Source organism: Chanos chanos, chromosome 4, assembly GCF_902362185.1.
Source record: "Chanos chanos chromosome 4, fChaCha1.1, whole genome shotgun sequence".
In the NCBI taxonomy this organism is placed as follows: domain Eukaryota; kingdom Metazoa; phylum Chordata; class Actinopteri; order Gonorynchiformes; family Chanidae; genus Chanos; species Chanos chanos.
In genome coordinates this window covers 18316720-18341499 of record NC_044498.1, presented here as the reverse complement: position 1 = coordinate 18341499, position 24780 = coordinate 18316720, and the positions used below count along the sequence as shown (strand labels likewise).

The 24780-nt window shown below is 39.6% G+C and overlaps 1 protein-coding gene across 1 annotated transcript; it reads right to left on the bottom strand.

The window, feature by feature from the left end:
• pak5 (p21 protein (Cdc42/Rac)-activated kinase 5) lies at positions 1-23686 on the bottom strand. The gene is made up of 8 exons (XM_030771331.1): positions 23483-23686; positions 9241-10066; positions 5194-5690; positions 3962-4095; positions 1295-1421; positions 739-864; positions 408-542; positions 1-156 (listed from the first exon to the last, which is right to left on the bottom strand). Exons 1-8 carry the CDS (start codon positions 23684-23686, stop codon positions 1-3), a joined length of 2205 nt encoding a protein of 734 aa, XP_030627191.1.
• Positions 23687-24780: the final 1094 nt, after the last annotated feature.

Sequence of the window (24780 nt, the reverse complement as noted above, 5' to 3'; positions counted from 1 at the left end):
TCAGCGGTGACGGTAGTGTCTCATTAGTGGAACGATGCAAGAGGGGGGGCCTGAGAGTTTGAGGAAAGGGTGTTGTAAGAGCTCTTGGGCCGTTGCACGTTGAGACGGCTCTCTCACCAACATCCGGTCCAAAAAAGCTCGAAGAACAGATGACACCTTGAAGACAAAAAAAAAAAAATCACATTTAATACTCAATTATAGCAATGCCACATTACATCACCAAATCATTAATCTTACCCAATGACAGGTGATGCAAACTCAGTGTTTCAGTTTTAGGAAACACCATTAAATTCAGCACAATGTGAGAGAGCAATGAACCAACTGTTTAACTTCATTTTTTTTAAGTCTATCAGTTATTTGTGTCCTGAAAGCACCAGATTAGAGTAAAGAGCTCTCAGCATCTTCACCTTGTGGGACTCTTTTAGACGAGGGGGCAGGTTGTCACGGATCCTCCTCATGGCCTGCAGGGGAGGCTCATTAAAGTAAGGAGGTTCTCCATCCACCATCTCAATCACCATGATCCCCAGAGACCACACATCCACCTAAACACACAAACCAAACAGGACAGTACTCTCAGAACGGGTGATTATAGAGAGAAACCCATGGCATGGTTTTGGTCATCTTGGTTTTGACCCAGAACTACTAAAATGAGCTGCTTTGTATTACTGCATCTTTCTTCCTTTCTTTTTTTTTTTTTTTTTTTGGTGACATTGTCCACTCTCCTCTCATGTCCCTTACCTCAGTTCCATATGGTAGTCTGGAAATGACCTCTGGCGCCATCCAATACGGAGTCCCCACCAAAGATTTCCTCTTTGGAACTTCTTTGGACACTTGGGCACAAAAGCCAAAATCAGAGAGTTTTATCTGTGAACACAGAGGAAAGATTGTAAGAGCAGGCAATAAAATGGAAAAAAAAAACAAGTCCATCACCTCCTGTCTATGTAGAAAATGTAGAGCGCATGAGGAGCTGCAGCAGGGTTTGAAGAGGGGTATTATAAAGGGTACTTTGAGATAATGGGATTTTGTGTAAGGTGAAACTTCAATCTAATTAGCTGTTAATCACCTTGTAATCTTTCATGTTGTTCCACCTAATTAGAAGGTAGAAGGTAAAATTTAATTACGTGGCAGTCTTGTAGCTGGAGATTAGATTTGATTACTCTTCTGCTCCTACTTGCAGAAAACACTAAAATACCCTCTTTAGTGACTGAAAGTTTCCGTCATTATTGGACACCATATGAATGGAAATGCACATGTACAAACGCGTGCGCGCGCACACAAAATATGATGTCCTTACCCTGCCATCGCTGGTTAAAAGGATGGAGTCACTCTTGATGTCTCGGTGAATGACGCCTTGTGTGTGGAGGTAGGACAAAGCTCTCAGTACAGACAAACACACAGTAGCTATCTGTTCCTCATTCATCCTACAGATTAATGACAACAAACAGCAAGCCATAGCATTAAAATCATGAGCAATATTCAACAGGACCAGTCTCATAAAAAGAGTGGAGTCATCGTCTTATTTAATTAACTAGACTGCTGAGTCTGTCCATGCAACATCATTTAGAGTGCATTTACATTACTATGTACACACACACACACACACACACACACACACAAAATCATTACAGTCATTATAGGATCAATTCACAAACATTTCATAAACACGGTACATTTAACATATCACAAATTATCCAAAAAGACATTTACATTTCAAGGTCATTGTTTATGAATCACAACACTGGTGCAGTGTTTTCTGAAGACACAGCATTAATGATCAACTTGCGGAGTATTAAAGTTTTATGACTAGCTGATAAGGTCTGTATGATACAGATACAGATTCAATCTTTTCTGCTGTCAAATATTCACTGAATTACTGCGCACACTCAGGCACACACACACACACACACACACGTGCGTCATTAAGGGTGCTTCTCTAACAGAGGTAGAACAATAGAAGTAGAATGCCTCAGCGAGCATACTCAGCCAGAAGCAGAAATATTCTGTTTCACTGCACACACACGCACAGACACACACACTTACACACAAACACACACACACACACACTTACACACAAACACACACACACACACACACACACACATACACACACTTATACACACACACACACTCACACACACACACACAGTTACTGACAGTGAACATGAGTGCCAGCTGTCCAGGGCTGTTCTCCAGAACTCCCTGTCCTGCTCATGATCTCCCCTGCTTAGACCGCAGGCGCTTTGTCTCACTAGAGAAAAACTCATTTGTCTGCCATTTGCCTTTATACTTGGCAGTTTTAGGGGCTCTCCCTTCTCAAAAGCGAAGAATTGCACTCAATACTTTTACAAAGAAAATCATTTTGTGATGACTAGAGGCAAATCTGTTTTAAATGTATATGTGATTATCTGCATTGTGGTACTGCATTGCTTTACTGAACTGGATAAAGATACCAAGAAAGACATAGATAAGAGAGTGAGAAACAGCAGAGAAAGAGAGAGAGAGAAAGCATACATGCACCAGTGCAGGCTTGACGCTCCTGTGTCACAAGTTCAGTTAAAATGCGCTTATAATTGAATTGTCAGTTCTGTGTGGACACTCTACACTCAGACACCCAGTTTGGCTCCGCTCTCCTCCTTATTGGTAGGAGTTCAATGGGGAGTTTCAGAGGGCACCCCTCAAAGCAGAAAGAAAAACACCACAATATACAGTGAAGGAGGGAGAGAGAGAGAGAGAGAGAGAGAGAGAGAGAGAGAGGGAGAGAGCTAATCCTGCTGATAGACAGGAGCCCAGTTTTTCATTAATGTTTTACAGTTTTCAGTTTTGAAGATCGCTTACTGAACACAGTGAAACCACTCAGCACAAACATTCATTTGGAAAAAGGGTCCTTATGGTTGGAAGTACAAACAATACATAAAAAAAATGATTTGACACTGGTGTATATTACACCTCTAATGTAGCTACTACAACCTCTGAAGGCCTTGTTTTGTTCTACAGAAATTAAACGCTGAACTATTGTTGTGAAATTATAGAGAAGAGTGGAATATAATAAGAGTTACCACAAAGAGACAGGGATATGTTTTTTCATGTTCAGCACTCATAGAGCTCTGAGTGAGTCATGTTCTTCAGATCCAGCAGGATCCTACCCATGATCCTCCAATACAATAATACAACAACACATCAGAATACAAAGGTCCGACTGCCCTCAGTCTGTAACTGTCTGGTAGAGCAACCCTCCATTCAGACTCTCAGCACATATAAACATCACAGAAAACCTTAACATTCTCTCTTTGTCAAGCGCTTCATTATCATTTTACACAGACGAGAACTCGCCAAAATAAACTGAATTCTTGAAGGAAAAGAAAGGAGAGGTGGGGGGAAAAAAAAGGCTGAAGAGAACGGAGAGTTTAACATCCCCTAATAACAAGTCTTGTTCTGACCGCACGACTTCACACTAACAAAGGCACCCATCTCTGTGAAAGCATGCAATTAGAATCCAACACCGTGCCACTGAAAACTGATGCGTAACACCAATGACTATAATTATGGATACGGTTACAGTGGACTGGAATGAACAGGCTGTTGTTTTAAAAACCAAACTCAGCAAAAGAGGTAGAAAGTTTGACAAGAACGAAATACAAAAAAAAAAATACAACATTATTGTTTCAAATAAATAGTGGATACATTTTCTATGAACTTTTGCTAAACTTTTTTTTGTGGTTTCCGTCATAAATTCTGCCAAGCACAGTCAAGAAATTTTAACGCAGAAATCAAAATATCCTTTCAAATAACAATTTCTTTCTGATAGGTTAAGAAATTTGTTTTGAAAGACTTTTAAAAATTGCTTACATTTCACAGTTCACACTAATTTGAAACTGCATAGATAATCATTGTCTTCATGTTCTGTGGATCCCCAATATTACCAGCATTATTCCTGAAGAGACCCCATTGGTCTATACCTTACCTGGTATGAGTGACAATGTCTGTCAGGGCTCCACCCTCCAGGAACTCCATGACAACCCACAGTTCATCTCCAACCAAGTAACTGTTGTACATATCCACCACATTCTCATGGTGATAGTCCCTCATAATGACAACCTAATAGAACATACAGATCAAAAGACAAACTATTAAAGATCAAAACATAGAGAAACATACAAAAACATACAGATGCGACCACTCACACTCCTAAACATGTGGAAAACAGACAAATGACTTGTACTTCAATATATACCAGACATTAACAAAGTGTTTATAGACTTTAACATGCAATGACCTGTCAAATTCCCTATAGGCCACAACAAACAGACAAGATAAATACAAAAAAATTATGGCATAACCTTCCAAATATGAATATTTATCTCCTATGGCAATTTTAGTTGCATCTCTAAAAAGTAAATATCTGTAATATGTGAACCCTCTGAAAAACCTGGAGATGGAGATAACATTTGAGGCAAAATTTTACTGTGAAACAAAATTAATATGAAACATAAATCCAGAAAATTCAATAAAGACCTGCTATCATTCTATTTCTGACATAAGCAGAATAAGATTAGTCACAGAAATAATCAGGGCTAAAACCACAGCACCACAGGATTTATATAAACAACTGCTTTTTCTCTCTCCTCCTTTTTTTTTTCCCCTATGCAAATATATTTTGTTATTTATGGCTGAAAATTATTGGTTTGTATTACCTAGGGTCTACATTCTTTTGGGATTGTTGACAGCAAAACTAGCGCATTTTATACAAAATACTAAAAATGACCACAGTGAATATTACTTAGTGACTAAACATCTCCAGTTTTAGTATATGCTTATCTTTCACTCAGCTGATTAGTGTTAATAACAGAGCTCTATCTTCACAGTAGGTAGATTCTTACAAACTGCTGACCACATAAATTTAACATTCAAGGCACATTTGAAAAGTGTTGCATAAAAAACAAAAACAACCTCAACAAAAAGTTAAATGTTTAATAGGATGAGAAGAGAAGGCCCAGAATGTTCTATAAGCATTACATGCAAACACTTCAATTTCATGTTTTAACCAGACTTCCTTTGGATATTCCTGGCACAACATCCTAAAGACATTTTGAGAACACTGACAATGTATGGGGAGTGTTCCCTGCTATCTGACTGAAATTACAGCAGTTATCTGCTTTTTGACCAAATGGAACATTGCCGCTTGCCCAGTCTCACCTCGTTGAAGAGAAGCTCTCGTCTCTGTTGCTTCCTCAGGTCCATCTTTTTCACTGCGACCTGTTTGCCGCTGTGTTTTTCCGTGGCGATGCATACTATGCCTGTGGAACCTTCTCCTATCTTAATAAAGTTATCCAGGTATTCCCGTGGATCCCCCGGATTCACCACGAGCTGCAGCGCTGCGCGAAACTGCTCGTGGGATACCCGTGAGGGTGGCTGTTCAGAGGAAGAGCCCCAGCTTGGGGGAGGGTAGGCCCCAGGAGGGATGTATGGGGAAGAGGGTTGTGAGTGTGCCCCCTGTGGGGTGTAGGGTGGGCTGGGCTGAGAGGGGGGATGGTGGTAAGGAGAAGATTTGTAGTGGAAGGTTGGTGGATACTGAAAGCTGGGAGGGTAACTGGGTTTAGGATGATGACTCTGAGGTAGTTTAAAGGGACCTCGGGGATACGTTTCTACCCCTGGTACCTGCGGGCTCCCATCCCGTGACAACCTGTCGTAGTCTCCCTGTATCAGACACACACCACACACACACACACAACACAACAAGCGTATTAAAGCCAAATTTATCTTTCCTTTAGTAAGGTGAACCCAGCACATCACCAAACAACAAACAGTTTCATCAAACATACTTAAGCCAGAAGACAGGAATGATACCTACTCATTAGTATCCGGAAATGACTTTTCTAGGACCCAATTTATCACAGAGTGAATGTTTGCCAGAGAAAGACTACTCTCTGTGCAAAGTGAGGCACACTCGACAAAAACAGTGCCTGAAATGCTGGCTCCAGTGGATGTTTGTACGACGAAGAAAAAAAAATTTAGGTAAGGTAAGTTAGGTATTGATTTCATGGTTTTACACTCATTAAAGTCAGACCCTGTGAGGACTTGGTTCAAGTAAGGTACTTGATGTATTTACTGAGGTTAATGAAAACTGTATCCTTTACGCCACAAGGATGAGAGTAAAATAGTATTGTACTGGAATTCATTGCAGATACACTAAGACTCAGCAACACACACACACACACACATACACACACACACACACACACACACACACACACCAAACAGAGGAAGGCCACTTCATGATGACTCAGCTGAATCAGTTGATGTTGAACTGATGAATAAATGGGAAAATTACAACTGATGTTACAGTGACCCTAATCTCTCTCTCTCTCTCTCTCTCTCTCTCTCTCTCTCTCTCTCAGACCATTTCAGAGATAAGCATTTTTCCTGTCTTAATACTCTTTGAGGGAAAGAGGACTAAGAAGTAAGCACTTATTTTTCCCAAAACCTGGCAGTGATTACAAATACCTTTATGTATTTAGATTTCAACCTCATTTCAACCCCAATCCAATCTTCTTTGCAAATAAATGTCATAGTAGATCACTACTACATAATCTGAAAAATAAATAAATAAATAAATAAATAAATAAATAAAAGGAAACCAGTACAAAGTAAAAATATAAATTAGGGATAAAACTCAATCATCTGGGGCAACTGATTTGTCAGTTTCCAAGTCAGCCATAATATATGGCATACAGTAAGACAGCAAATATTCATATTTTTATGCATCCACGTAATTGAACAGGGCTTTAGTACACCCACCATAAGAAATCTCTAATGGTTTACCGAAAATGGCTATGTGAAAAATATGTTTGGTTTGTTTGAGCCAATCCGTTTTTTCACATCACATCCTACAGAGACTGAGCATGAACAACAGCAGTGTATCCGACCAACATCGCTAACCCAGCCCACAAGTCAACGCGATGGCAACGAGTCGACCGTCCCCAGTGTCAGAGATGGGTGGTAAATTAAATTACTCCCACCACGCCCACCGAACACAAATTCCTAATGACAAGACACGCGGATACTTTCCTAAACACTGTTATGACGAGAGGACCAGGGGAGGACTGTTTCGGGAAGAGGCAATGGTATGTCGGTGCCGCGGCGGGTAATTACGCCCGTGGACTCGTTTAATCAATCATCTTCGGTGGAGGTTCTTGCGGGACGGTGGAGTCCCGGGACCCTGTTCGCGCTCCACAAGCTATCGGTTGCCAGCACCGCTGGCTGGCTGTCAGCCAGGGGTCTCCTGATCCATGTTCGTTAAACGCACATTAATCTGAATTTGGCAGTGTAATCAACAACACAAGTGGAGTGTGAAATTGAATTCTGAGGTGGAACATCGTGAGGCCGTTTTTATGCAAAGGCTGCAGAAAAAGAAAGTGCCGCAACATCAATTTGTCACAATGAACCACGGTACTTACTCACCGACCGCGCGCACGCTTGTGTGTTCAAGTCCCCGAGCTGTCCAGTTTTATACCCAGCAGCCCACAACAAGAGAAAAAACCACTAAAACGCTTAATGTGGTAAAAGGGGGTGATCAGAGCTGAAAGAGCGGAGAGAGGGGGGTTCACTGTGAGTTCCGAGAGCCAAGATAAATTGGAAATGCCTGTGATTCCATTTCACATAAGTCTTATTCTCCAGCTAGCTGATGAATTTAGATTATGATGGATGTGTTGCATTATAATTGACATTATATTATATTAATTTTCAATCTAAATCAGAGCAAGACATGTAATAACATACATAACAAAACATGATAACATTGCTGCTCATTCATTTATTCTTGTAGTAGTCCTTTAGTGTACATTTTGTACACTAAAATTTTATTTGATTAGATTACCAGTCAGTATATTAGGCCTACATCTATTTTAACCTCAGTTATTTACTGAAGTATGATGAGTGCAGTTTTTACAAAGAGAAGTCAAGAAATTTGGCTCACACTTGTTTTTATAGAAACAAAAAGCATTGTTAATAGAGTGGGACCAGAAACGTGTCAGAATTTGTTTATTTATAAAAAAGCAAATTTAAATATCTTGACGACCTAATATTTTTGGTAAATAGTAAATTACTTGGGTGAGGAGAGGTTCAGCCAAGGTTTTTTATTGAATACAAGGTGGATTAGTAAGCAGTTTGGATATGAGTTTTAAAATATCCAAATAAAGAAGGCCTACTAAAATGTTCTTTCATGTCAATATGTGGAAATCTCTGCATTGTCTTGAGAACATACGACACAAAAAAGCAAAATCAAAACGGTCATGGTGAACATTATTTTGTATTGCATTACACTGTTACATCCTCAGTTCAAAGCTCAGAGGCTGAGTATAATGGCAAGAAACTCCCGTGTGCCCTTTCTCCTGCTCCCAGCTCAACTGTTGTTATCAACGAGATTGCCAGTGTTCCGTTAATTGATTTCCGCACTGCTCTCGTAAAAGTAATTTTGTGTCTTCGGCAGCCTAGGCTCCTGCTCGAGGTGGAGTAGATTAAGTAGTGACATGAGATCTATCACGGAGCTCGAGCCGCTTCGCGCCGGAGCACTCCGACCTGAGGAGCGATGCGAGCTGAGAGATAATGCGGTATCTATTTTCCCTTTGATTGGAGGTGAGGGGCACAGGAGACCTGGAGGGGGGGGGCAGGGGGGCTAGCGGCCGGTGCACCTCCAGGATGTGCTTTGCGACGTCTAAAAGATTCATTTGCAGGGAGCACTGGATTAGCTAGGAGGACATCCTGCCCTCGGTAACAATCAGGCACGGAGCGTAGTGGGATTACAACGACTTTTCTTTCAATTAAAAAGGAGAGGATTGATGGAATTACACAGCATTACACCTGCATGTATCAAGAGAATTTCAAAAACTGTAAGACAATAAGGTGTTATCTCTGTTCTGAATGTAGTGTATAAGAGAATAAATGATGGGCATCAAATAATTAAGAAAGATATGTGAGGAAACAGCTTTAAATTCAAAACATTGAGGGAATTCAACTTAGGTAGTCTTTAGATGGTGGCCCTGCTGGAGTAATACCATTTTAGCCAGCCAAAAGCTCAGTGAAATTTTGATCATAGCGTTACCAAATGTGACATATTATTACCAAAACACTCCTTTCACTCTTGTAGATCTGAAAATGCAAACCCCTTTGGTAATCAATAGAGAGCAAAGTAAATTTTAAGACAATATAGACCAGTGTGTTTTAAATGACTAGAATTTACCTTGCCAATGACCTGCGAGGCCGATGCAGTCTCCGACAGGCGGGGGTAGGTATAAGAACTGAAGGGGTGGCCCTGTGGTGAGGCCTTAAATGCACTAATGCTATAGGGGAGGCTGGGCTCCTGAAGGCCAGAGCCAGACCTGGAGCGCTGGCGTATGGCTGGCTGGGGGCTGGTCTGGGTGATATATGAGGATTTGGGCCTCTTATCGTACTCGTCTCTCAGTGGTGGACCATAGACCCCGTAGTCTCCATCAGGGTAGTTGATCTGCTCACTGTGGAGGGAGGCGCGTGACGGCGTCCCAAGTGGCTGATCGCGGTAGTCCTGACTGGATCCACCCAGAGAGGCACGGTAATAGTCCCTGCCCCCAGTCGCCATCTCGTCCGATGACAACCGCACTTTGCTCTCCAGGTAGGTGTGGTAGTCCGGGGGCATCTTGGCATAATCAGATGATTTCTGTGGCATGGCGTCTGGGTAGAATGGGCTTCGGATGGAGTGCCCATTCTGTTTGACAGAGAAACGGTAGTGCCGGCCTATTGCCCACTCACTATCATAGCCGCCCTTGTCCCGGTAGGGTTCCTGAGAAAAGTCTTTGCTGCTGTCCAGGTCACAGGAGTAGCGGGCGTAATAGTGGCTAAAGCCGTTCTCCTCGGGCCCTGTGGTGCTGGGATTAGCTATATTCGCTGAAGGCTGCTTGCTGGCGCTGGTCTGGTGGGCTCCTGGTGGGCTCTCCTTACGGAGAGAGTTGGAGCGTGTAACAGAAATGCTGTCAAACTCCTCCAGCAGGCCATTGATGGAGGCGTCTTTGGGTGGCCTGCTCCCGCGGACAATGGTCTACAAACAGGACAAACACAAAACGTGAATGACTGGACACCTCAACTCTATGGACTCAGGATTCGGTGACATGGTGAAACAGAGCAGCGTGCAAAGACAGGTATAAATGCACCTTTTGTATGCAATGATGGATTTCACCACAACAAGCTGAGTTTGGCCTGTTGCTGTCCTTAGTCATGACAAAGCCAGTATGTTTGGTGGAAACTGAGAGACTTCTTGAAATGGAATAGGAATGAAGAGAACACTACATGCTAAATGGTGGTATATTTTGGTTTTATTCTTTCTTTTTTTCTTTTAGCCTAAAAGAGTGAGTGGGTGCCTGGTCAGATCACATGATTAATCCTAATGTTTGGCACATGGTACATCCAGAGCAGAACAGCCTTTAAAAACCACCGAAACAAATAAAAGCATCGCTTATCCCATCCCACTGCTGGCTAAGAGCATTTCACAGCTTTAGCATGACTCACTCTCCTCTCTTTTACTCTCAAAACAGCCCAGTGTGAAGGAATACTGACAAAAAAAAAAATTTCATCCTTAGAGAAGAGAAAAGTGTTGAAGAGTACAGGTGATTACATACTCTGGGGCATAAATAGGCAGACAAAAAAACCTTTCCACTCTGCAACCCACAATGGGTTACAAAAAAAGACGCGAAAATGTATGAGTTCAGCTGATTACAAGGAGCTTTAAATGAAAAAAAAATCATGTAGAATCACATTACAATTAATAAGACACTGAGATGTATTCATCTTTCGATTATTTTGAATATTAATAAGTTGTTTTGTAAACGGCTTGAAAGATTTTTTTTAATTTTTTTTTTTATTATTTTGGTTGTTTGCATTTGAATCACTGTAATATTGAACTACCTCACAACAAATATATAACAAAACTGAACAGAGATAGTGCCAAAAGTCTGAGGTCACACTCTAGCTTTACCAGCTGGTTGCCATAGTGAAAGAGTAAGCCACAAAAGTCACTAAGCATTAAGTTTTTACCAAAAGGGTCAAAACACAGGTCATTCAGTTGTTAGCAAAGGGAAAACAAATTATGAAGCTGTCCAATGAGCACACAGTAGTAAACTTGTACAGAATGTCACACTTTTGGTTGTGTAACCACACCAAAGCTGGGCAATGTGCCCTTCATGTCTAAGGCAGCAAATGAAAGGTGCGAATTTCAGCTTCCATTAATCTCTTGATAGAAAGATTTAGTGGTGCCAAAACAATATCTAATACCTTAAAATTGTTGGCTATTTCATATATTGTAATAAAAACAGAAGCTTTCTAATTGAAACTGAGAGACCTTTAAATGTCTTTTGGCTGCTGCGATTGATGTGCACTCGCCGTTTTATGTGAGACATGAGGTGAAGCAGTTTATAAATCTCCCAGCAGAACCAGTCACCTCATCGCAATCCCATTATGGCTGGACCAATCCATCTCTTTAATACCCCTGTCAGAGGCTCTGTGAAGAAAACCCTCTTAAAAAGAACCTAGGCGTCGATATGTTTTACAGGTCTTCACCGTAGACCCAGAGATTGACACTCATCTGTTACTGACAGAAAAATTACAAATATCATTCGCTTTATTCTGCAAGTTGCTTAAACCATAACATAAAGAACACTGCACTGTTCATAGCCTGCATTAGCACAATCAATGCTCATACTGCTGTTATCACTAGTAGACCTGTTCCTATTACTCCCATACTACTACTGAGTCTACAGTTACTACTATCACAACCATTACTACTAATATCACCACAATTACAAACACTTTCACTGCTATTGCCACTGGCATTTTTAATACAGTCAACTTTAATACAGCTGTGATACTCTTACTGCCTTGCCCCCCCCCCCTTTTTTTTTTTTTCTACTGTAACTGATACCAGTGCCATCACTATTAGCTCTAATGCTGTGACTACAATAACTGCTTCATTACCACAGCTGCTTTAGTGACAACAGATACTCTTACTGTAATCATTACTATATTATGTACTGTTCGTAAGGACAATGTTTCAAACCTTAACTCTTACTGATACTTCCCCAGTAAGACCTTATGGCACTTATCCATCATGTTGTCAGGTAATATAAATATTGTTTCACACAAAATCCATAGTCTGCATTATGCAGAACAGTAGATAAAAAAAAAGTCAGATGTGAGGTGATGATTTTTCAATTTCAGCCCAATCATTCAATAATATAAAAAATTAACTGACAGGTCAAAAAAAGATGAACATGCTCACTCAGTTCCTGTGTAATTCAATGGGACTAGAGCAGAGAGAGAAAGAGTGTTCATTACAAGAGAAAAAAAATTAAAAGGATTTGGAGTTAAAATCAATAAGCCCAGAGAGAGAGAGAGAGAGAGAGAGAGAGAGAGAGAAAAGGAGAGAGTGAGTATCAGAGAGAGCGAGGTGGAAGCTAGGTGTGGAAGACAAGGTTAATTGTGTGCCAAATCACTGTCAAACTCCAGAATCAAAGTCGACCCTGGAAATCTTCCCATTCATTTGTATTAGAGGCAGTTTTAGAGCATGAGTATATTTCATTTTCTCTCTCTCTCTCGCTCTTTCTCTCTCTCTCTCTCCCTACTGTCCTCACTGTTTTCTGTCTATGGTCCTGAGTGTGTAGCGGCGGTTGCCTGGTGACAGCAGCCATATTTCACAGGCTCTGTGTTTCTGGCCTGTCCTGAGGTGATAAGCTGTAATAGATCCGCTCTCTCTGACACTCTCACTGTTGCTTCAAGGTAAGGGAGCAGCAGAGGAGTGGATGAAAAAGTAGTCTCATTGAAAGATAAGCAGGAGATTAACCTTGGTCATAATGAGGCAGGGTTGAGGTAGGAGAGGGTGTAATTAATGATATTGCCCTTGGCACAATTCTAGAACACTGCCTTAAAAAAGAAGAAGAAGAAACACCGGACTGAATCGCAAGGTATGATTATTTACATTTCTAAGCCCTGTAGACAACATCAACATCTCTTTAAACTGAGAGTCCATCAAACAAAATATAAGAGCTTTTGTGCGAGAAATAAAATAAATTCATATCAGGCTTTCTGCAGCTTTAGAACTACACAGTCAATACAAATGCTAACAGCTGAAATTAATATGAATTACCAGGATCCATCTGAACACTTCTGACAAATGCGATTATCATAGAACACCTTTTATCACTGTGGACATAATTTCACGGGCATACAGATTCAGGCAACAGCAAAATAAACGAGTCAAACAACGATATATTGAGGAAGTTTAATACAGTAACTTTTTACAGCCTCTTATTAAGGCTATTAACTGTGAGGAAAGTGGGTTTGTTGGCAGCAGAAAAGAAGCTGTTCACAAATATAAGTGAATATATTCATGAGTTTATCTGTCACAGTGATGCATCAGAGATTATAGCACAGAAGGGTTTAGATTCACCGTTAAAAAGGCATTGAGTTGTATTTAACAGCTCCATAATGGTAAGCCTATGTTAATTTCACATATGCATGATACAATGCAATGCTATGTCACAAATCTCGAACATGCCTGTCTTCATTCAGAAATAATCCAATTATTTCAGTTTTTACTATGTTAAGTTCTGTGAAAACTGGAAAGGTAAGATGGTGGGATTCATCCCGTTACGTCAGCCTCCGCTCTCCTCTTACATTCAAATGCAGAGTATTGTCATCTGGCTCCATCTACTGGACATATTTACACATTACATGTTAATGCACACAAAATAAAAAGACCAATCTGCAAGTAGCTTAGGGGAGGAAGAAAAGATAGAATATTTCTCTTCTATTTCTTTTTCTGGGCGATGAGGGGTGTGTTTTTAAATATTATGCGATAACCCCAACAGGCAACAAAATGTGTGCCTATACATACAATATATCCACAATGTAATGGTGTAAACAAGATACGAATATTCATGAACAACTATAGTGTTGGGGCAAGTGCTTAAAGAGCGTTGTTATACAAGTTTTTACATTACAAGTTTTACATTTACTTTCTCTAAACACAAACCTGTCCAAATATGGGACAAAGACACCAGATGCATTTCTTCCATTCTTCGCAAGTTCAAGTGTGCATTATTATGTGTAATGAGCATTAATGTTCACACTGAATAGTTAAAAGCAATTTTCAAATGGCAGACCTCACATAAATATCAGCTTTTAGAAATGTATGTCATGCCACTGAAACTGAGTAACGGAGTTGTGAACTCAGTTTGTTGATCATTTTTTAGTTTTTTTTTTTCTTTACTTTTTAATGAACTATTCTCTTAAGTAAATCTCTATCTCTCACCATGGGCTTCAATTTGCAAACACTGTTCCTCTTTCCAAATGAAATTTCTTCACAATTTAATAGTTTCGCATAATTTTCTGCAGCTAACATACCTGCAATTTTGACCACAATCTCTTAAAATTTGCTGATCTCCTGTGCAGCTTCAGAAAGATTTTACACAATTTTTTTACTGAAAGAAACAGGAAATAATATGCAGAGTTATTCTAAACTGCAATTTTTATTAGTCCTAAGGGTAGAACGACACTAAACTAAACTAATCTAAACTGAACAAGTAAACTACTAAATAATATACTGTTATGAACTGAAAATAGGTAATAATTTGGTAATAGTAAAAAACTATGGCGTCAGTTATTTGCAGGGTAATAAATACATTTCTCTAACACAGTCAGTCCACCTACAACTGTCTTTGATAACAGTACTTAAAAAATGTGCTAAAACCCCAAAAGGGCCGACGAGGGAAGAGAGAGAGAACAATACTGTGCTTTGACGAGCTGCATCTACAGTGGTTTATTTATGTTTCTTTAGGAATTTATACATTGTGCTTCACTTCTTGACATCTCTGATGTAAGGTTTTCAGTAGAAGTTAAACCACTTTTTTCTGCTTAAAAGGGGTTCATTGGGGTTTCTTGTTAGCCTGTTCAAAGATTTAGATCTGGGTAAAACGGTCAAATTATGGGGAAATATCTGTTTCAATGACTCTTAAAGCAGCCCCAAGGGATTTCCAACAGTACTGGGCAAATGAAATCAAGTTATTTCTTGGAATGATGGGCCAGTGCAATCATAAAATCAAATTAAATTTCATAGAGGCTTAGAACCTTCAGTGCGTGTTACATTTCTCTGTAAATCCCAATAAATCATTTCTGACAAGTATGTCCTTTGTAATAATTATAATAACATTTCTTTTGGAAAGTGAATTACAGAGGGCAAAAAGAATGCAAATTCAATTTTTCATGGCCACGCAGAGAAGACTAGAGACAGGGCGCAAACTAATGATGAAGTCACTGATTTAAATTGACCAAAAAAAAAAAAAGATAGTTACTATCGCCCAGCTTTCACTCTTTTGGCGGGAAAAAAGAGTAAAAAGTCAACATTTTTAGATGAGAATGTGTTGAAGAGAGCAGTGCACGACAGAAAAGTGATTTTCAAACCTTTTTAAGCCTTAGAGCCGTTCAAACGGCTGTATTAGCCTGCACAATGCACCAATACAGAACGACGTGCCAGTGAAATCATACTAACAAGAAGTATTATCAGATCATGAAATGATATTCGTGATATTATCATCTCATCATTTCAGTAGCTTTCAGTCAGCAGACAGTGAACAACAGATGAGAGAGTGGGCCTGCATTTTGGAGAAATCAACATTGACAACGGATGTTTCCCATGCCTGTCCTTGAATTTCACAAGTGAAAAGATTTCTTTAATAGTAAACATACTTTAAATTATCCCTGTCTGACTTTAGGGCATTGCATCTTATGTTTTCTCCATTACACTTCAATCAAAGTTTAAATTCAATAACCCTCACAGTGTGTTATAACTTAAAATGGCCACAAGTTGGCACCACATCTTCCTAAAAACAGTTAAGTTCACATGAAGTCCACTCTGCACACTCTTATTTGAGAGTTTACAGGTTATTGTTATTTTTTATTACTTTCAACATTTTAGAATGCTTTAATTGACTTTTCTCGGTAAGATATTTATAACCCAACTTTGCATCTATATCACTCCCATTATCTCTTTGTGCCAAAATATCTAAACAGATGACAAATACAGCAGCAGCTGACACAGCAATGACACCACAGGACTGACCAGGCCTCCAACCAGGCCTCAGATAAACACCATCAGGACAGTGTTTATCAACTTAAAAAGAATTCTATAAACTTAAAAAAACTCAAAGTCCTAAGGAGGAGAGACTTACTATAGCACCGCTTTTGATTAACTCACCAAATTACACAGGCATTTCATTACTATTGTTTGAATCTTTCCACAAAATATAAATAGCATTGTGATATCTGTTGCCAGTTTATTCCTTCTTAGTGCGTTCTAAATTGATTAAAATTGTTCATTTCAAACCAGAGTACCTTGTTTGTCCTCTCCTCTCAAGAACGGTTTGATTCTGAGTCTAATAATGCCATTATTCTCTATTAAGAAATCTAGCCTGCATTATCTGTGATCTCAAATCTAACCTGTATTATGTAATTCTGAGAGAGAGAGAGAGAGAGAGAGAGAGAGAGAGAGAGACAAAGAGAGAAAGAGAGAGAGAGAGAGAGAGAGAGAGAGAGGGACTAAATAACAGTTCTCCTTTTCAAACACTTGAGGTTGCTCATGTAACACAGGAAAGCTCAGAGAAGTGTCCATGAATCATCTATGAAATGCTGTGGTCTGGCCTATCTCTGTTTAGCCTGTGTCCTGTCTCTAAAGATACATCACATTACAGTCGCTCCAGCACTGCGTACAACACCAGCACCACAAACAGAATACCTCACAAGGCGTAAGAATACATGTTTACACAGAACACACCACACCATAGGAGTCAAAAGACAAGCAGGTCATACTGAGAATGTGTTATACAGCGGCCACATTTATCAAACCACGCATTATTAGAAATTTCATTTTTTCCATTTATGGTTCTCTGACAAAAGAGCAAAGGTCAAAACCATGTCATTTTAAGTGATTTCAGAGTGACCTGTTGTGTGAAATAAAATGATGTCTTGCTTCTGTGGAGATATTAAAGGGGTTTACAAAAGCCAACTCTCCAAATCTCTGAGAATGTGAGACGCTGTGCAGAGGCAAATGATTTAAAGAGTGTCTCGTGAACAAGCTGAACATAGAAAAAAATGTGCCTGAAAGGAAGGAGAGAGGTTTAAATCAATTCCTCTCTTTCTTTGGCAGTGCTAAGAGCCCAGATATAAAAGAAGCACCATGTTTGTCCTTGAAAAGACATAAGCCTACACAAACCAGTGAAAAAATCTCAAGTGGTTGTCCTCCTGTATTGACTCAAATAGTGTGTGTATGTGTGTGTGTGCGTATGTGTGTTTGTGTGTGTGCGTGTGTGTGTGTGAGAGAGAGAGAGAGAGAGAGAGAGAGAAGCAGACATGGACAGAGTAATGGTGTGAGTGGACAAATAAGCAAAGTACTTTGGCAAATTCTAAATTCTTCAGACTGCAAAGTAAGACGACTTGGTCCTCGGGTGACAGACAAATAGTCAAAGAAGACAATATGTTTAGGTAGCACAACATGTTTAGATAAAAATAATCTCTTGTCTTTTTCTTTTCATGACTTTGCTGGAACCTGAGACTGCTGAGTGGTATCTGTTGGTAGGAAAACCTCTAGATGCTATAAATGACTGGGACAGGCATGCCACAGAAATGTGTCACCCTTTTAAGTCAACCCGTCCTGATCACATTATCATATGGCCCTAGAGGACAGGAGACACCTAGACCAAATTTGCATCTGAAATATAATCTATCCAATCTCAACAGCTCTGAAGTCACACACACATGCTTCCACCAAAATAACCCTTGCCATGTGTCCATGACACAAACACATGTCCAATACAAGACTAAATACCCCTCTTCTTCTTCTTCCTCTTCTTCTTCTTCTATTTATTATTATTATTTTTTTATTATTATTATTATTATTATTATTGACTCTCAGAGGAGTCATAAAGAGGTGGTCAGATAACCTGCTACAAACAAACGTTAAGTTCCACAAGAGGTTAATAGACAGTAGATAAGCTGTTCTGAGATGGTTAAGACCAGTCTGACACAAAAATGTACATGTTTACATCAAAACAACTGCAGAGGTGCATCAGATTACCAAATACACAGCACATGTAATCATTACATTACTACACTATTCAAGTTTTCCCCATTTATAGAATATAAATCTTTGTGTCACATGAATTTCAGTAGAGTCACAGATCACACAGTGCAATCTCTTATATGATAAATGGTTGTCTTGTTGCCAGGAAAATGTGCTGTATGCCACACCTGTATGCATTTGTGGATCTTCTCCGTCTGACTGCATCTGAAACTGGGAGAACCGGGAGGTCTGATTTCTTTCTCTCCATCTTCTTGTCCATGGCAGAGAGTCATCTGCCTCTCTCTCATTCTTTCTCCCGTGTTTTTTATTGCTCGTGAATGTCCATCCTGTCTTCTAGTAACATGACTTAGCCTGTTCAAAGGCTCACAGTGAAGGGTGGACATTGAGTGTTTGCTATCGGGTTTCTCTTGCTCCTCAGTGGGCTGGGCCCAGGACCAGACTATTACTGACCCAGTCTGCATCTCACCAGTCTGATTCAAATTTCCCAGACATACTCCAATGAATGCATTCCTTGCCTCCCTCTCAGTATCTGTCTACAGACAGATCTACTACTTTGTCACTGTACTCACTGTCCAGATCAGAAAAATCTCACGTAAAGCAGTGTCAGATTAATACCTGGTCAATCCAACAATGAAATATATTTCTGTTCACTATTATAACATCTAACGGTATTGCTGTGCTAGTAATATTACTTTATCTAGTCTAGTGCACAAAACTCTCAACCAGCATAAGTTATATTACGGGTTAAACACAGTGTCCTTATTGCAGAGGAATAATGTGGCACTTAATAAACACAGCAGTGACTCTCTCTCTCTGTTTGCATTATAGAAGCTGGCACCTTGAGAGTGTTTAACAGACCTACTACACGAAATCGGCATTAATGTAAGCTGCGCACTGTAGTCTCGTCACCGCATTTATCTCAGAGTGGTATAATCTTCCAGCGCTCTAGCCGCTTCAAGCCTCGAAACCAACAAACGCTGTAAATGCGCGCCGCTGCGAGAATCAATTGCAAAAACAATCCAATAAACCAAAGCTTTGTTTATATGTTGTTATAAATATAGTGGTGTTCTGAAACCTTTGTCCTGTAAATACACCGTGCACTGATAAAGACAGGCAGCGAGAACAGTCGAGATACAGTTTTTCTAGCGAGAAGACAACGAACCAAATGAGCACGCGACGACGGCGTCCCTTTCAATTCGTCCGGTTACCTCAGGTACGGTGCACGGAGCCGTCTGCCAGTCGGGGATACGCAAACATCACTCATGTGTCACCGCCTGTAGGCGGTAAGGATGTGATGGCTAGTGGAGAGTTACTAAAAATACACTCAGCTAAGTCTCAGTGACTCAGGCCATGTTCCTAGTAAGTATCAATCATCGACAAATACCAACAATTCTATACCTCCTGTGCAGAGATGTGCGCTGTCATAATTAAATGGACAAAATGCCGACAATCAAACTCCACAAACTAAAACAGGTCTATCTGTTTTTACCTTCTGCTGAGAAATGATAGCCTATGCGTGCAAAGAAATCATCTGCAGAGTCTTTTTTGGGTACCCATAGATCCTGTGCATATCTGCCCATACTTAGTCATTGGACTGATGTTACAGTTCCCTACTGACCTACTTTTCTTAAAAAAAGGTTTAAATTAACTTTTAACTCAAAGTATTGAATGGCTCTGAAACAAAAATGTATCAAATAGCTACTGGGAGATTCCATTTTCAGGCAGCTCCTGAGAGCACACATTTCAGTTTTCACAGAGCAAATGAAGGCATTAGAGTGTGAAAAATGAGATTTTAGTTTTGTGGTTACTATTTTTACTTTTCTCAATGGTATTTGCAGATCCCAGGTTATGAGTTTGACATTCTGATGCATGCAAATATATGAAGTATTCTGGAACACTTTACTCAAGATGGTCTTATGCAGTTCTTCAGTAAGCCTTCACAAAAGCACTTCAGTAAAACAGCACCTCATAAGAATGTATGCAATATATTGCAAGCTAATGTACCATCATATATGAAAGAACTTAATGATAGACTGAATAAGTCCTGCAACTTTACTCTTTAACTGGGCAAGGAAGTGTCATCTTGAGCTGAACTGCTTGAAGAGCAAAGGATCTCCTCTTAGAAAACAGTTGTGTCCAGGGATAGACTGAAAAACCTGGCCCTTAGAATCTAATGATAAACAGATCAGATGTATAGTGAACCGTAAGTTGCATTGTTTTTGAATCATACAGACTTCTGTGAAGGACTGCATAAGACTTCACGTTATAAAGTGTTGCTGTATGTCATTTCCTGGTGTCTGTGGGGATGTAACTGAAAATGCGTCATGCTTTTTTTTTTTTTTTTATCAGAGATTTCTGATTGTCTTGGCTCATGCTTTGTGACACACAGGTCATCATGAAGTATAAGACTAGCACAGACATCCCCCTAACCCCAAAATGCATGTGGCCGAGCAGTGAATAAAAAATGTTTTGTCTCGTTTTGTCTATAACAGGGATCTTAAAACACAGAAAAAAATGTGAAATAGAGAAGAAAAGAAGAGAGGACGAAATAGGGTAGGAAAAAAAGGTAGGGCATACTTTTCGCAACGGTGTTTCAGGCGACCGGATTTTCTTGGGAGATATCTGTGAAGAGAGCAAGAGAATTAATGTATACCCCTCTTCAGAGATATCTCCAATATGGTGCTGGTCTGGCCAATGCTTGGATTCAGTCAAACACACTGCTTTATATTTAGAGTCTATAGTTCTCTACATGTCATACAGCAGTATCACCTATAAAACAGCATCCCAAAACAGACAGCTCTACTGTCACCCTCAGCACTGTGCCATTGCCTTGACTCCTCTGCTAAACATAGCTCTGTTGTCTAGAATTCTGGAGGCACTGCTGTATATAATATTTTTATCATAATTGCTGGTGTTTACAGTATTGACAATATGCGTACACACATGTTTGCACTTGTGCAGCCTGCATGATGCTCATTAGCTTTGGGTAAAGCACATGCTAATAAGGCCATTGCATCTGAAAGTCACGAGGTGTTTTTATTACATATTTTATATCTGTGTCTTCCTTTCCCCCTGTTTTGGCCTTATTATTACTGACCTTTATTTTATTATGCAGAATATATGAAGACAATACGTGATGGCTTTGCCCTTTCCTGACAAGGATGTGAGGTAATCCCAAATTGAAGCGACACAGTCTAAGAATGTAGCTGTTTAAGGCTTTTGTTTCTTCTGCTGATAGTAGCATGTTTGCAACAAAAACTAAGGCTTCCTTAAGTCTGAGTTTCAAATATTAATGCCGTATTACTTCAGAAATATTGCAAAAAACACAACCTTTCAGTGAACAACCATGATGAAAAATGCTATAGCATATTAATATAGGAGTCAGTATGAGAACAATATTAACACTACTGAGGTTCTTAAAAGTGACATTTTTTTATTTGAATAACTGTAGTGTTTAGGTAGCAGTGTTCAAGCAGCAGCAGTGGCGAACCGTCAGGGTCTTAAAGGTATTCAGAAAAGGCCATGGAATCCTCCGATGAAAAAAAAAGCCATATCTGAACAATTACATAAATAAAACAAACAAACAAACAAAAAAATTGAATAAAATAAATACAAATCATCTCTGTGTTGCTTATCCGTAATATTACAGTGTTAGGCCAACTTGTTCGTGTTGTTTTCTGTCCATGCACTGCAAAACCCTTTAGGTTTTGTGTTGGAAAAAAATGCAACCAATCAGATATTTTTCTATCTCTGGGGAGTAAATCCTCCATCCAGGGTATTCTATATCCTTGATAGAATGCCCTGACCATTAAACAGAATGAAAGCATACGTTTGGATTGACAATTTGATCAACCAATCATATTTGGATTTGTAGCCAATGGGCGTATTCTTTCAGATTTTCCCATGGCTCCAGAGTATTCTAGAACAGTGGTTCTCAATCCTGCTCCTGGGGGACCCCTGCTCTGCATATCCTCTATCTATCCTTGCTCCAAACACACCTGATTAGTGTGATTAACATGCTCTTGATTAAATCAGGCGTGCTCAGCCAATCAAAAGTGCCACTGATGGGTTCAGTCAGGTGGGAAGGAAAGATGGAAAACATGCAGAGCAAGGGTCCCCCAGGAGGAGGATTGAGAACTACTGTTCTAGAAGACCTGCTGCTTGAGACCTAGCAGTGCTAACTAGTGATTGATAGCCAACGTTGAAAATGGCAACAGGTGGAGATGATATTGACGCAGCACGTAGAGTTAACATGGTCGCGAATTTATTATCAGTGCCCTTTTCAAGACGACTGTTCACTGAAAAGTAACTAGACGTAACTACAACAACCCAATTTTCGAAGATGGAGCAGTAAAATTTTGCCTAAAGCGGAAAAATGGCCAGGGACTCCCTGTATTTTTCGTTAGTGATTTTTTTGGGGGGAGGTACAGAAGGCCAAGTTCTGATAGGCACGGTTCGCCACTGAGCAGCAGTAGTGACACATACTGTACATCTGACAAGGACATAGAGAGAAGGCAAGGTTATGTGGATGGATTAAAAGTACAACTGGTGTGAGGAGAGAAGAGGGAGACTACAGTGAAGCTGACATAAACAAGGATCAGAACAGGTGTATAATCCCTGAATCCATAAACAACATGTTAATATATGATTAAATTTACTCTCATCATTCACATGTGTTAGCAGTTTTTGAAAATCAGCAAATGGTGGACAACAAGCACTGAGCAAATGGACATAGTTTTGCACAGTATAATAAAATACACTTTCCAAAATTACTCTGCACAACATAATCATGTAATAACTTTTCAATATTGTGAAGAAAATAATACCACAACAGACAGATCCATGGTGATCATTTTAACTAGGCAATCAGTATAAGATGTGAAAGACAGTCATGTTATGACTATATAGTAGATAACAACTGTTATTTTACATATATTACATATAACTGAAATTACATTATTTGAATTTGTACTTAACTGCATTCATAAAACTCCAAAAGACTTCCTGAGGACTATAATGTTAAAGAAACATTGCAACATAATTTCTCCCAAACATCTCACTTTGTGTGTGTGTGTGTGTGTGTGTCTGTGTGTGTAGGCGAGAGAGAGAGAGTGAGAGAGAGGGAGAGGGAGAGGGAGAGAGAGAAAGAGAGAGAGGCTGAGCAACTCGTAGCATTTTGTAGCTGATATGTAAATATGAACTTTTGGGGTAGATATGCAAGTAACTGACAAAACAGAAAAAAAGACTGGCAGAGAAAGATAAGAAAGGGCAAATATGAAAAAGCACTTCTGAAAGGACTGTAAAAGCTACCTAGTGATGGTGGGAATGTACCTTCATTGGGGCCAGTTGTATGGGGGTGATGTACGAGGGATCCACCATGGGTTTGGGCCGGTTGGCTGTATCTGCCAGAAGACTCTGCCATTGCTGAGGAAGTCCAGTGAACTTCTGCTCCCGCGGGTCAAACCCTGTGTGTACCCTGTGTTCAAAGTTGGAGGGGGCTGAAATCTCCAGCCGCTTCTTCTTTTTTCCAAACATGTTGGAAAACCCAGACAAACCTGTAACCATAGGAGCAAAGAGATTTAGGAGTTCTGAGTGTTGTAGATATTTAGAAGTGGTTGACAAAACTGTGCTAATATGTTTTAGCAAATAAGAGCACCTTGATGCTAACTTATGATGAGCATTTTAAAAGAAAATGGACATTCGTGTAATTTATTTTTTTGTTTTCTGTGTGTTTTCCTCTCCATTTCCTATGCTCCTCTGTCTCCCTTGCAAATGACAGTAATCTCAAACAAAAACACATATGAAAGCTAGCATGTGCTTCCTCATTAAGGCACCTTCCAGTTGCATTGAGTTACTGTATTATTACAGAGAAAGCAGTCTTTCAGATTCAGAGCACTGCAGATGGGAGACATTTTTTAGGCAAACCTTAAAAGATGCCCCGGCATTTCACAATTAATATGCTATTCCACTAACAACACACTTTAAGCAGGGAACAAATCACTTGATAATTGAATATTAAAATTAAATCTCCATCCTTCCAAAAATATCCGACAAAATGTTCTCGTCTACAGGAACCTGTAATGAGGTTTCATTTGATGCCAGGTAACCATCTCTTACAGTCATATTGTAACATAACAATTTACTTAACAAATACCTGAGTGTAGATGAGAGTATGCATTTTGTTTGTTTGTTTATTTCTTTTTGTTTTTTTTACAGATGATTTTTGTGCTTCCCTGTGACCAGTCATCACAAATTCAGCCCTTAAATGCCAATTTGATATTTGCTGAGACTGCTTCATAACCCTTAATGCGGACGGGGCCCAAAGGTTTGGATTAAAATCAAACAGGATCCCCATTGCTAGAGATCTGTGTTTTTGAGTTAAACCATTTGAATATCATTCTTGTGTTGATATTTTTAGCATTTAATATAAAAAGTCAAAAGCATTAATTGGAAACGTGTCTATAATAATGAATTTTGGAGGCAAAAAAAAAAAAGACTCATTCTAAGCAGTGGTTTTAAAATTTATTCATTTACCATTTTTTCTTAATATTTGGCACATGCTTTGTTTGTGCACATTTGAGTATGCTTTGTGTGGGATTTATCAATTCTAAGTATTCTAAGTGGATTAG